General features: G+C 40.4%; 1 protein-coding gene across 2 annotated transcripts; it reads left to right on the top strand.

Moving 5' to 3' along the window:
- The first annotated feature begins 889 nt into the window (after positions 1-889).
- Positions 890-14,628, top strand: ssrp1a (structure specific recognition protein 1a). 2 transcript variants are annotated; one of them, XM_056383427.1, is made up of 18 exons: positions 890-973; positions 2,027-2,106; positions 2,908-3,093; positions 5,605-5,710; positions 6,016-6,209; positions 6,311-6,411; positions 6,689-6,818; positions 6,951-7,054; positions 7,353-7,481; positions 7,561-7,782; positions 8,059-8,131; positions 9,846-9,978; positions 10,076-10,121; positions 10,221-10,353; positions 10,561-10,728; positions 11,925-12,016; positions 12,122-12,293; positions 14,124-14,628. In XM_056383427.1, exons 2-18 carry the CDS (start codon positions 2,053-2,055, stop codon positions 14,187-14,189), a joined length of 2,109 nt encoding a protein of 702 aa, XP_056239402.1. In that variant the 5' UTR covers positions 890-973; positions 2,027-2,052; the 3' UTR covers positions 14,190-14,628. The 2 variants fall into 2 exon arrangements, with proteins under 2 accessions (XP_056239402.1, XP_056239403.1); XM_056383428.1 differs by lacking the exon at positions 890-973 and adding an exon at positions 1,335-1,353.
- The last annotated feature ends 227 nt before the right edge of the window (positions 14,629-14,855 follow it).

Genomic DNA, 14,855 nt, shown 5'->3' with positions numbered 1-14,855 from the left:
TACGTGGGTTGACAGTATCCTCAAGGCTGGATCAGCAACTGGCCAAGAGAGGGGGCAGAACTCCAGGGCCCCAGGAGCTTCCCACTCACTGTGCGTCAACTGCTTTGTGCAAAATCTAACTAATTCCCTCTGGAATATGCACCACTAAAGCATAACTTTAACAGACATGATAAGGGTTTTTAAATATGTCCAGTTTTATCTTGAAGCCCCGTCTTCAAGTGATTCAACATGAGCTATTTTTAAGACATTTGTCCAGTTTAGTTTTTAGCCTATATGTTGCATTTTCTTAAATTAATTAGTTTAATCAAATTACCATGAATCAAATCTAGATCCAAGAAAAACGATACTCACTATGTGCACAAATGTCTCATATCCCACAACAGTTTCCCTCTCTATCAATCCATCTGACCACAAGTATCCTGTTTTATTTGATCCAGGTACTTTTTACAGCCACATTAAGTCTACTTTGTTTCAAAAGCTAAATAACTATGTATACTGTGACTTAGTAAATAGTATAAGTAATCCATTTGCACTCTTATTATTAACTACTAGAGATAGGCATCCTCTGTCTCACACTGTATTCAGTAGTGTTATATGTTAAAAATCTGATACGAATAGAATAGAATAGAATAGAATAGAACAGAATAGAATAGAATAGGCCTTTTTGATTAGATACGCTGTGTGCCACCTAGTGGTGGTGAGTGGTTACTGCCGTCTGCTCTGCCCCGCGCAGACTCAGAAACAACTTTCTTTTTTTCAAACAGAAGTTTCCCTGAGTGATTCGATATTTAAAGTACTTTATAAACAGCTGCATTTAAACACTACAGCGCGAGTTTTTTTCCATTTAAGTCTTTAATGTTTAAAAAAAAAAACCGGAAGTAAATACAAAACTCCCCTGACTCTTTCCTGTGACGTAGTGCTAGCTCCCGATGCTACACGCGGGAAACAGGCGAAGCTGTTCATCACATTCACAGTAAGACATGAAGTTTTCAAATCATATTTATCTCTTATTTAGAAACTGCTGTTGATATATTTATAAATAACTAGTAAGTGTATGTCGCCTACATGATTAATTTGCAGCTATTTCGTTTGCTACATTAACTCGTAACATCACTTCAGTTCTTTACACCGGCCTAGCTCTGTGGGAGCGTTCGTTTTGAAGTAGACTGCGTCTCTGTGCGGCGGTGCTTCAGCGCGCACCATCCTCTACTGTATTAACTTGAGGACTCACTGCACAGTCGTGCAATAAAAGGAACACACCCCGTGCAGGTCAAGTTAGCCTAGCTATTGTTGGTGGCGCAGAATAGGTATTAACAGACACAGTTTCTGCTCATTTAAAAGTGAGACCTAATGGTAAGCGTTTATGTTATAAGAAAATAATAGTAGTAGTGTTCGTAAAACGTCGTTATGTGAGCTTTAAACTGTCAATAACGGTAACTGTTAGCTAGCTCTCAACTCTACTCGGTGAACTGTAAGAGCGCGGTCAGAAATGTGAATATCACGAATAACAAAACAAATTTAGTACTGGTTTTAATTCTTAGAGAGTCATAGGACGGCAGGTTTCTCTTTACTTCAGCAGTGTCACTCAGTGTCTGGCTGCGTTACTTCGTCTGACCATGATATTTTCATCAGGACTAAGATATCTCCTGGGGGTGTAATTGGGAGCTGAAACTAACAGAATTGATTCTTGATTCAATAAGATAATAGGGGTCACGTTATTTTGACTCTAACTCCAGTGCCCTGTGTTTCAAAACACTTACTCCTGTCTATGCCCCTGAGGTGCAAATGAAACATAACTGACAGTTAAATTAGCTGGTCCTGATGAGGATCAGACTAACGGAAAGTTAAAAAAAAATAAGTCAGGTGCTCCACTGTGTCATTGATAACGTTTTCTCTCCAGCAGTGGAAATTTCATGCCCCCAACTGAATATACCATGTAAAAAGTCAATGAAGAGTGTGTGAAGCTTAATAAAAGCCCTTAGGATGATTGGGTCCATCTAATGTCTTTTCTTTTGTCTGTCTATAGAGCGTCCGTCATTGCCTGTAGCTGAGATGGGAGACACATTGGAGTTCAACGAGATTTATCAGGAGGTGAAAGGCTCCTGGGTCAGTATCCTTATCATCCACCTGTGCTCTCTAAAATGATGTATAGTGAGGAATCCTATTGAAAAGCATTTGAGAATACTACCAGTACTCAGGTTGATATCCACTTTAAAAGGTGGGGGTAGGCGATACATCAAAATTTGGTTTTGATCCGATTACAAGTAATATCAGGACCAGGATCACTGATATCGATACCTTTTGCATTTATTCAGTCTCAAACAAAATGTTATGGTTCAAAAATATATCGATGCCCAGTATTAAATTAAGAATTTAGATTAAGAATAACAGGGTTGAGTTAATGGAAGTATGGTTCTACAGGCACCTCTATGTTGAACCTAAAAGTTACTTGTCGCAAAATTAGTTTTGTATTGGAATTTGTGATGAGGAAAATCATTATTGTTAAGAATTTATATCTATGGCAGCAACCAACACTTATTTAGATTATTATCAAATAATCTGCAGATTACTTTCTTAAGTAATTTTTTGATCTATACAATATCAGAAAAAGATACATTCTTACAGAGACTGACTTCACATTGCTTGAATAGTTTATTATCATAGAAGACTAAAAATCTTATATTAATAATAATATAATATTTGAGAAGTTGGAACCAAGTGGATTTTTGGTATTTTTGCTTAAAAATACCTACCTAAACAATTAACCATGAAAATCAGTTTTTGCCAGGTGACTTATTGATTAGTTTACTTTTCTTTTCAGCTTTACAATAAGCAAACTCGGAGCTTTAAGCCCCAACATTTTTTAACTAAAGTCTTGTGTCTTGTCTCTTCCCTCTGCTGCTGCAGAATGACGGGCGGCTGCGTTTCAGCAAGCAAAATGTGGTTTATAAAAGCAGCAAGACGGGGAAGGTGGACAGCATCCCAGCTGGTGAACTCAACTTGGCCCAGTGGAGACGAGTGTGTCTAGGTCACGGTATCAAACTGGGTACTAGCACAGGACACATCTACAAATATGACGGCTTCAGGGACACGGTTAGTGTTCTGGTCACACAAAATTAAGACTAGCGGGCTCTGTAAATTTTGTTAATTTGTGTGTGTGCGATGAAGAAGGAGTTATAGTGGAATATTACAGACGGACACACCACTGGTTTGTTCAGCTTCATATTTATGACAAAGGATTTAACACAAGCAAGGGCACCGCTGAGAAACAGCCTCTATCCCACATCTGACATTTTTACAGAAAAACACTACCATCTTGCACAAAGGCCACCACTTAAGTGTGTGTGCGTGTGTGGGTTGCTATCAAAAGTATGTGAATGAGTCGGCTCTTCTCCCCAAAGCTCCTAATGGGATTAATGAGGGAAACCAGCACAAGCATGTGTGTTCCATAAACAGTGTAATCATTGGCTCATGTGAGTCAGTGTTTATATCAATCCACTGAAACAATTTGGCTCAGAAGACAGACAAGAAAAAAAATTGTGGCCGTGTTTGTTTTTTATCACTCTATTTCTTTCCCCCCCTTTCCCCCGCTGCTCTTAGTGTATAGGGAATGTCAGCACGCAAATGAAATAGTGGTATAGAGGAGCGGGTATAACCTGTAGTCTGTGGCTGTGAGCAGCAGTGTCTCATGGGGTTAATCAGCAAAAAAATTTTGGAGATGGATCCTCTCGTCTTGGAGCAGAGGCTGTGATGTCATTGTTTATTATCCTACAGCCAGTGTCAGTAATCTGGAGTTGGCTGGACATTTAGCCGCTGGCGAGCTGAGTAGAGGCTTTGATTTATCTGTCCTTCTGCACTGTCCCTGAGCAAGGTGCTAAATCTCTGCCAGAGGGGCTGACTGTTATGTAATTGTCTTCTGGTCATGTCACTTTCACATGTAATTTATAATTGGCCCAATACGTCATAATTTAGGTTACGATTGCTACGTTTCAATGTAATTCAATGTACTCAACTGTCTGTTTTGGTTGCATTTTTGCTAATAGGGCTGGATATCGAAAACTAAAATGCTTCCCAAGCACTTAGATACCGTATCCTGTGGTTCTGGCTTCCAGATATATTTGCTCTATTTTATATAATTGAAGATTGACTTTCTTTGTGTTTTAGACTGTTGTTTGGATAAAAGGAGACATCAACATGGGCTTTAGAAAAGTATAACGGGTGTTTTTCACTGTTTTCTGACACTTAATTGAACAAATAATCAATTAATTGAGAAAATAATTGTTAGTTGCTGTTCTGTTAGGTTGAATAGTCAGGTATTTTTTGGGTACCAGATAAAATGTATATAGAAAGATGTCTGGACAGATTTAGTCTTGTTTGCTTATTTACAGTTGTTGACAGTTCAGTCCAATTTAAAGCGTGAATTAGCCAGTTTTAGATGGTAATTTATTTAGGTTTTTAATAAAGTGTTTGTACAGCGGATCATTTTTATGTTTAATATTTGAGTTTTTCTTTTGTTCTATGCAGAAAATTGTGTTAGTAGAAAAATGTGCTCATATTCTTCAAAATAAGGAAACAAAATAGAGTATTGAACCTGATGAGTGTGCGTTTTATCTAATTAGTGGATGAAAGTTGGGAGAGCAAGGTTGAAAAAAATGTAATAAAAACAGACGAGCGGTGGTCATGTTGGGTAAGAGTGTGTTTGTGTGTGTCTGTGGTGGGTAGTGTGTGTGTGTGTGTGTGTGTGTGTGTGTGTGTGTGTGTGTGTGGGGGGGGGGGGGGGGGGGGGGTTGAAATGTGCTGAGCAACAACAAATCTGCCAAAACTATAATGAGAGGTAGAGAAACACACAACAGCAGGTCTGATGAGGACACAGTGAATACACACATATACACACACACACTCACACTCTTACACATCAACACCAATAGGCCACGTCTGCACACACTCTGATTTTATGCATTTGCACAGCTGCTCACACATGTTCTCCTGTCTAAATAATGCCTTAATCCTGGCTAACAAACACACTGATAAACTTGCCCTCTCTCTCTCTCTCTCACTCACACACACACACACACTAACACACACACTCTGACTCTGGGCTCTAATTGGCTATAATAACCTTATGGACAGGCAGATATCCAGGTGCGTAAACTCTGTTTCCCACAGAGTCTCATTCTCTACCCTGCACACACACTCTCACACCACAATCATTTCCACATGTGTGTGCACTACCAGGACAGTGTCTGTTTGTGTGTGATTGACCATGTGTTTGTCACTGTGTGTGAGTGTGAGTCCTTTCCAGTTGTAAGTGAGCCTGCAGGATAAATAAACAGGCTGATTGTCAGGGCTGGTGTGGAGGGGAGGAGGACAGAGAGGGCGGATGGATTACATTCACCTCCAGTGTTCCCAAGAGGCCTGAGCAGTGGGCGCGGTTATAATTGCGTTGTGATTAATTAGCCCACTTCCCCTCACCCTTTTTGGAGAGTGCTTTGCTAAGCTTTGACCCATGCAGTGCCAGTGCATTTACTGCCTAACTAACTTTGAGCCTTTTCTCTTTTTGATTTTTTTTCTTGTCATCATTTCTCACCTGTCAACCGCCACCAGGACTTCGAAAGGATCTCTGAGTTTTTCAAGGCTAACTACAAGGTGGAGCTAACAGAGAAGGACATGTGTGTGAAGGGCTGGAACTGGGGAACAGCCAAGTTCTCGGGTAAAAATACACACAGCAACAACTAATATGTCCTCACTGGTTGCCCACTGTGAAATTAACATCAGCACAGGGTCGCTGCAGTAATGTATGTCGTGTACATAAAATGACAAGTAGGCTGAGAATCGGGGTCAACATCAAGATCAGTTTGTTCACAATGATTTCATTTTTATCAACCGAAATGCCTTATAAAGTACAGATCTCTAAGTAGTTTCTTAAGTGCTAAGAAGTGATAATTAGAGGGAAGGAATACTGTAAATACATTTTAAAAGATGACACCCCCCCCCCCCTTTCCTCACTCATTACAGGGCCACTGTTATCATTTGATATAAACGACAATACAGCATTCGAGGTTCCGCTATCCAACGTCTCCCAGTGTGCCACAGGGAAGAATGAAGTTACTCTGGAGTTTCACCAGAATGACGACACAGAGGTGTCCCTCATGGAGGTCAGATTCTACGTCCCACCTAGCCAGGCTGATGAACGACAAGACCCTGTCGAGGTGAGGAAGGATGTGCAACTTCCTTGTCTACTTCTAGTTCTTTCTCTATAAAGTTTAACTGTATGTTTATAGTAGTGCTGAACGTGTCTGTTTTCCTATAGGCGTTTGCCCAGAATGTCTTGTCTAAGGCTGACGTGATCCAGGCCACAGGAGACGCAGTGTGTATCTTCAAAGAGCTGCAGTGTCTTACACCCAGAGGAAGGTAGAGGATGAAGACCAAACACAGTCACTCAAGATTTTCTCATTTGTTATTACGTAAATTGAAAACTAACCCAGAAATTACATAACATCTAACCAAGGTGGATTTATTTATATAAAGCTCTGTGCACTTTCAAAAATTGCTCACTGGTTGTTAGATGTCTGAATAGGACAGTGTTAGTGTTAGGTGCCCTCAGCTACAGTACCATTGTTTACACCATTCACCTTAAATCAAAAATTCAGCCGGACTGTTCTCTTATTTCTCTTTTTTCTTCTTTCAGATATGACATTCGTATCTACCCGACGTTCCTTCACCTCCATGGTAAGACCTTTGACTACAAGATTCCCTACACCACTGTCCTCCGTCTTTTCCTGCTGCCACACAAGGACCAGAGGCAGATGTTCTTTGTGGTATGTACCCTTTTTTTATTCTTGTGAAAAATTAGGTGAAGTTTAACCCCCAAATGAACTCAAGGTTTTTTTCTCTTTTAATCTTCTACCTATATTTTCTCACCCTTTTCTTGTGTTTTGTTGTCTTTATAGATCAGTCTGGATCCTCCCATCAAGCAGGGTCAGACACGTTATCACTTTCTGATTCTGCTCTTCTCCAAGGAAGAGGACATCAACCTCACCCTCAACATGAGCGAGTGAGTATGTGACAGTAAAGAGTCAAGTCTAATATGAGCTATAGATGGGATGGAGAGTTTGTATGAAAGTCTGTTACATTAGTAATGCAAGCCTGCACTTATGCAAACACAACTTCATGATAACCCAGGCTGTTCAATGCAGACCTTTCGTGTTGCCAAGCATGTATCCACCAGGGGGAAGCAAAGCTCTGGAGGAGTACATTTCATGTGTTGTTGCACAAGAAAGTCCTTTGCTTTTATTGCTTAAAAATACCAGAAAACTAGAGAGTAAACCTGCCCTTTCTTCTGTGTCCAAAAGGGAGGATGTGGAGCGTCGTTTTGAGGGCAAACTCAGTAAGAACATGTCGGGATCGCTGTATGAGATGGTCAGCAGGGTGATGAAGGCACTGGTCAACCGCAAGATCACTGTACCCGGAAACTTCCAGGGGTAGGCACCTCATTTAAAATATATTTGTATTTAAGTAAATTAAGTAAATGCAGTTATACATGCTTAATTTCGTCTACAGTCACTCTGGTGCTCAGTGCATCACCTGCTCCTACAAGGCATCCTCAGGCCTCCTCTACCCACTGGAGAGAGGCTTCATCTACGTCCACAAGCCGCCGGTCCACCTGCGTTTTGAGGAGATTTCCTGTGTCAACTTTGCCCGAGGCACCACCACAACACGTTCTTTCGACTTTGAGATTGAGACCAAGCAGGGAAACCAGTACACCTTCAGCAGCATTGAGAGGTGAGGACACTAACTCAGGAATATCTCAGTCCAGAATATTAAAATATTATCATGATAAAATCATGCTGTAATTTATTTATACAAACATTTAAAACGTAAGCAAGCATGAGAACAGAAATGACATGTACTGACATATTTGAAAATACTTAAAGTGGCATTCATTGCTGTTGAGATAAATGTGACAGATCATTGTGATGTAGATTGTAGATCATTTCATCCAACCCTGAATTCATCCATGAATTTCAGACAAAATAACCCTGGTCTTCTTTCCTTTAGAGAAGAGTACGGCAAACTGTTTGACTTCGTTAACGCCAAGAAGCTCAACATAAAGAACAGAGGGTTCAAAGAGGTAACACTTTTGTCATTTAAACATTTCTGAGTTTGTAAGCAAAGATATTGCACCAATTTGTCCGATTTATTCCATCCCAGATATTGATGCTTGTTGCCCTTCTCTTATGTGTCTGTCCTTGTACCCCTGTAGAAGAAGGTGGGTATGGTCACGGGCGTCACCAGTGGATTAGGCACTTGATTTATCGGTGTGGAGTGATTTCTGCTTGCATGGCGTGCTGCTGATGTGTCTATGTTACTGAGAGTTGTGTCCAATGATCTTAATTTGGTTTGACGTTACCAATATGATTAGTGGTGAACTTGATAAATCTTGAGTGATTTATGACTAATCATGGGAAATGGGTGTGAAGGAGTGTGTGATTGATAACTCAGTGAGTGTGTGCGTGCGTGCGTGCGTGCGTGCGTGTATGTATGCGTGTGTGTGTGTGTGTGTGTGTGTGCGCGTGCTTGTTCATTTGCATCGTGCTGACTAATGTGTGGTCCGGGGGCTTTATGGTGTGCTTTAACACTCGACACAGCTGTCAGCATGACTGCTGCCTAACATGGGCAGTGCTGATGCATTACCCATAATGCTGTCTGTTGACATATACAAGTCCCTGGTCTGTCTGACAACACAGCCGAAGCACCAACTCAGTTTTACTGTTAATAAGGCCATCTGTTGCCATGGTGACAGGGTTAGCAGAGCAGGTCAATGAAAATGAATGGGGCTGTTTTCTATTTCCTGTTGGTGTTTTAATAAGAGCCGCGCTGACTTGTCGTCTGTCCTTCCCCTGGCAGACACAGACACAGATACTGATGCATGGAGAAGGGAAGGAGAAGAAAATAGTTTGCTTTTGTCTTTTGGTCTGACTTTACAACACAGTCTGCCTCAACACGTTCCTTAGTAGTTCACCAATGGTAATTTGCTAAAGAGGAAGATGTTACACCGAACTGGTTAAAAATGAGGACAAAGACTGTTTGCAGGATTGCCCACTGAAGCTTGAAAGTTGAAATTCAACTCCAATTCAACAAGAATTGTCTCAAACTGACTTGACCACCCAACATAGTGTGGTTTACGAGTTTTGACCATTTCAGTCAGGCCAGAAATGCAGAATCCAGAAATTTACACAAAAAAACCTACAATTAGAGGAAAGTCATAAACAAACAATGATATTCGGTATAGCAGTAATGTGTTTTTTTCTTCTTTCCTATGCTTAATAAGGTAGCGCACCCCCACCCCCCACCCCCCCCTCAGATTTAACCTGAGAACCTATGTGGGGGTCTCAACACTGAGGTTGAAGCAGAAAATTAATCAACTACAATTTTGATAATCGATTAATCGTTTCAGTCCTTTTTTAAGCCAAAATGCCAAATTTGCTTTGTATCCAGCTTCTCCATTGTGAGGAAATTTGCTGATTTTGCTGCTTGGTATTACTTTAAATTAAATATCTTGGGGTTTTAAATTGTTATTTGGACAAAACATGCAATTTGAAAATGTGCCTTTGGCTCTATGAGTTCTGATTGGCATTTTCTTCCCTATTTTCTGACATTTTACAAACTAAACGATTAATTGATAATGAAATAATGGTTAATTGCAGCCCTGAGTTGATTACTTTTTTATTTCTTCAGATGAGCTTTGCCTTCAGTTGTCGTAGCTCAAGGAACACTCCTCTGTGGGTAGTGGTTTTTTTTTGTTTTTTTTTTTTGTTTTTTTTTGACTGTGCATTTTCTTTCAGGGCATGAAGGGTAAAATTGACGAGTATAGCGACTCCGACGATGACCAGCACGATGCCTACCTGGAGAGGATGAAAGCTGAGGGCAAGATCAGAGAGGAGGGCAACGACAGTGACGAATCAGATGGTGGAAGCGGTGAGTAACTGTCTCACTATGACGGATGTAAGCAATACATGTTGACTTCAAATGAGTAGGTTTGACTGTGTGCTTCTCTGTCCTATTCACTCTCTAGATGAATCGTTTAACCCGGGAGAAGAAGATGATGACATTGCAGAAGAGTAAGTGGCTTATTATTAAAATAGCTTTCAACATGGCTTCTTTCACCCAGCTGAACGTTACCCATTTCCCTTTTTTGTGTCTCTGTCACCTTCAAACAGGTACGACAGCAATGCCTCAGCAAGCGACAGCAGTGAAGAAGGGGATGAAAGTGAAGATGAGAGTGCAAAGAAAAAGAAGGCCAAGAAAGTCAGTGTGGTGAAGGAGAAAAAAGAAAGGAAACCACGCAAAGAGGTGAGAGAGCACTTGGGACAAGTATAAAACATGAGAGTGATATTACCATGTAAAGGTTGAAAGAAGACAAGATTCAGGATGCAAGTTTTCTATTTTTCCCAGAAGGATGCCCTATTATTGCAAACAGATGTATATTGTATATAAACCTGTGTAACAACACATGTTCAACTGCTGATTTCCTTCCCTTCCCTTCTTCAATCTGAGTAGAAGAAGCAGAAAGATACCGGCGGTCCAAAGAGGCCGATGAGTGCCTACATGCTGTGGCTGAACTCCAGCCGTGAGCGAATCAAGTCAGAGAATCCAGGCATCTCCATCACAGAGATCTCCAAGAAGGCCGGAGAGATGTGGAGACAATTGGGCAAAGACGAGAAGGAGGTGAGGCATGAGAACAAGGAAGAATAAGTGTGAGAGGAAGAAGCGTGTTATTCGTTTCTTCTCACACCAGATATTAAGCTTTAAGGACAGTTGTAATTTTGCATTTACATTTTAGGCGTTGAGCTTCAGTCAGAGTGACTCCCAGTGAGCGCAGCAGTACAGCACCATTGTGTCACTGTGATTGTAGAATGATACAAAAGCAAAGAATGCAATTTGTAGATAGATTTAGGTTTTTATTTTTACATATTTTTATGTAATATAAAATGGAAAACAAATCCATTTAAATTGATTTGTGTTTTAAAAGTCATCAGCACTAAGGTTTGCTTGCAGAATAGTTTTGTCCTCATTCACTGCTGTCTTTTGCTGTGTGATTTTGATTTCCGAGTGTGTCATGGTGTTTTGGGGTTTCTTTGGAGTTTACATTTTAAGATGATCCTTGATGAACCTTAGTTTTTTGGAAACTCTGAGTATCATGTAATAGGCTAAATGTTAAATCAGGAAATATAAATGCAGCAGAAGTAATGTGTAAAGGGCATCTAGGTGAAGGTAATTTGCCACCCCCACCCTGGTAGGGCTTTTGGATCTAGCTGAAATCACCTGTTGTATTTGTCTAGTTGCCCAGGCAAACACCTGCTAACATTTATTAAATCTGCTCATGACGGACAACATACTTAAGAATGTCATTTGTCAGAAGAGAGCCTATACTTTTCTTGTAGGGGTGGCTGTGGCTCTGGAGGTAAAGCGGGTTGTCCACTAATTAGAAGGTCGGTGGTTCGATCCCCAGCTCCTCCGGGCCGCATGTCTGAGTATCCTTGGGCATGATACTGAGCCCTGATGGCTGTTCCATCAGTGTATGACTGTGCCTATGAATGTGTGTGAATGGGTAAACGTGGCAAGTATTGTCAAGCACTTTGAGTGGTCAATAAGACTAGAAAAGTGAAACTATGTAAGTGCAAGTCCATTTACCATTGTAACATTTAGTTTTAGTAAGCAATGAAAGAATGATGACAGCAAACAGTTTTAATGTGCAGCTTCCTTGAGATGGCAGATGTGATAGTTCCACCATATCAGTGCCTTATTGAACTTGTGGGCACCAGTCCTTGAACAAATCCAGACAAACAAGTGATGTGTGCAGTCTTTATTTCATCTTTCCCACTCATTTTTCTCCCCCACTTTCCTGCTTCTCTTTCATTTAGGAATGGGAAACAAAGGCAGGAGAGGCCAAGAGGCAGTACGACAAAGCAAAGAAAGAGTACACAGAGAGCGGTGGTGGATCAACCTCTAAGAAGTAAGAGTCACAACACTCAAACTCTTTTTTTTCTCTTCTTTTTGTTTTTTTTTTTTAAATGTTGTCTCTTAAACACATGTCAAATTTTCACCTGCACTCTATTAGGGAGAGTAAAAAATCTGGAGGTAAAAAGGATGAGAAGAAGAGGAAGTCTGCCGGTGCAGACAAAGACAGGGAGCGAGGAGGAGGCAATGACAGCTTCAAGAGCCGCGAGTTCATTGAGACCAGTGAGGATTCATCAGACTCTGACCACAAGAGCAAGTCCAAGAGGAAGAAGGTAAATCCAGAAATGATGGACGATGTTATCTGACAGACTACAGCAGGATTTATTATCATATAATTATCATTCAGCAGCTGTAGTCAGTGATGCAGGAGACATGCCAACGAATGACAAATAGTGATTTGTGCCCACTTTAAATAGCACTGTGTTTGATCTTAAAGCACGACCACTGAAAATTCTTAGATTTGTTTGACTAGCAGGTGTCCAATAATTTTTTGTAACTGGACAGGTAAACCGACACCTATGATCACATGTCCATTAAACTGCTCCGTTATTAAACTCTAGGTAAGGACAACAACATTTACACTTCACCAAAAAGATTGAAAGCTTGGACATTTTTACATTAACATCTGCTCTGTGACAACCACACAAATTCAATATCAATCATTTTTGATATTTGCGTGAATCCAGATGTTACAGAAAAAATGGTTAAAGGTGGAAAGAGATGAGAAATAATGTTGAAGAATGGCATTTAAACTGCAGCCTGTGAGTCTTGAGTGACAGCTGCAGGGAAAAGAAAAGAGGAAATGTGACCAAAGCCAAGTCTTGTAAGAATGAGAAAAGGAAAGAAAGATGGCAAACAGCTAACGTGTATGTGAGACAGAGTCACAGAATCTAGCTGTATTCTCTGTGCTGTCGACATCTGTGGCCGGACGCATTATGTTTTTGGCTTGTACGTCGCATGGCCATCCGTCCGTCCCATTCTCATGAACATGATATCTCAGGAGCACCTAGAGGGAATTTCTTCTGTTAGGACAGAGCAAAGATCAAGAGTGCGTCCTGCCTGAGCTCCCTCAATACAGAATACACAAGGTGAGAAAAAGAAAGATAGAAGAGACAAATGACTATTGAAAGACACTTGCTTAGAGGCTTTAAAATGAGCTCAATAGGAAATTCACTTAGAGCAACATCAATGATTATGACCTTTAAACTCTATCAGAGGCCTACTGACCTCATTGCTGGACAACCAAGCCAGAGAAACAATTACTATAAATTTTAATGTCAAACCAGAACCAGAGAGCATGGTCCACTTTTTGAGGTAAAGCAAAGAGACAGTGAGGCAGAGCCCAAACCACACCACTCCTGAGCTCACTGGAGGCAAGTTCACTTCAATACAACCTTGCATGTTCATAGAGCCGAACAAACAGCACAGGAAGAAGACTAATAGGAACGGGACTTACTTTGACTGTGTCCTAGGGCCCTAGGTTGTGCCCAGATGCACACTTATGTTAGATTTTTGAAACCTTCAGAACCAGTTCAAATTTGGCACAAATATGAACTGGGGACATTCACTGTTACATCATATTGTCCTGCATATTGTCCTGCAAACACTGTAAACACTTCAGGCTATTATTCAGCACTGTAACTCAGAAACAGAAGTGAAGACTGTGACCATGTTTCACATTTGGTCAGATACTGAACCGGTGCAACTGATCTTGGGTGCCCACCTTAAAACCACGTTTTAGAGGTTGTAGCTTCTTTGCAGCGATGTTGCAGATGTTGCCTAACAAAGCAAAAGGTAAGAATTAGAGGTACAGGAAACATTGAGTTTTGAAGGTTGTGAAATGTTGTTTATAGATAAAACTGTCTTGCCTTTTGTGACATTTGAAATCAAGAGTATGTAAGTAAATTAATGTTGAATGATTTCCCCATTCCTACTGAAACTATTTGATCAGACTGTAATGTAAGCCTTCAATAAGATTTTAGTATCACTCACATCCTCATGTTCATTTTCACTTATCTCAGATTAAGAAAGGAACAATATTTATCATGTTGATGCACTAATATTTATTAACTAACTCCTCTCTTGATGTTTTCTTGAACCAGGAATCGGATGATGAAGAGGAAGAGGCTGTGTCCACACCCGCTAGCTCAGAGGAAGACTCTGACTAAACATACACACTCTTACCCAGCGTACACACAAACCAAGGACCAAGCATTTATACTCTTCATGGTGACATCACATAAACAGACTGACAGACAAATCAACAGACTTGAGTTGTTGTTTGTTTTTTTTTTTCCTCTACATGTTTTGCTTTGAGGATACAAACTCATCTTCTCTGAAAGCTTGTTTGATATTTGAGCTGGTTTTCATACTGATGGCTCTATTAAATGGTGATATACTGGTGCGCCATCTCACCCATGGAGATGGCTGTTGTAGATTTATAGCACTGGGGAGTTTAGGAGTTATTAGTTGATGCAGATAACGCAGAGAGGAGTTGATGCAAAATCATTTTGCTCTTGCAATTGTGTTTTTTGGTTTTTTTTGTAATGTTTTCCCATGTCATATTTTCAGGCTGAAATAAATAAATGAATGATGATTTTTAATAAATATTCTTTGTGGATTTTGTGTACACAACCATTGGCATAATTCTGCTGTGTGATATTAGACACCAGCAGCTTTAAATCCATTCTATTTCTATGGTAGCTACCGATGGGGTTTTTCTTAAAGGGATATTTCGGCTTTTTGGATGTGCAGTTGTGTGATGTACACTTATATAGTCTGTACATTAGCTGCAGTGGATTCTAATCGGTACGCTCCCAGATAGGACAGAGTGG

This window comes from Seriola aureovittata, chromosome 8 (genome assembly GCF_021018895.1).
Source record: "Seriola aureovittata isolate HTS-2021-v1 ecotype China chromosome 8, ASM2101889v1, whole genome shotgun sequence".
In the NCBI taxonomy this organism is placed as follows: Eukaryota; Metazoa; Chordata; class Actinopteri; order Carangiformes; family Carangidae; genus Seriola; species Seriola aureovittata.
The sequence above is the reverse complement of the archived record's forward strand: the minus strand, read 5'-3'. Positions and strand labels throughout refer to the sequence as shown.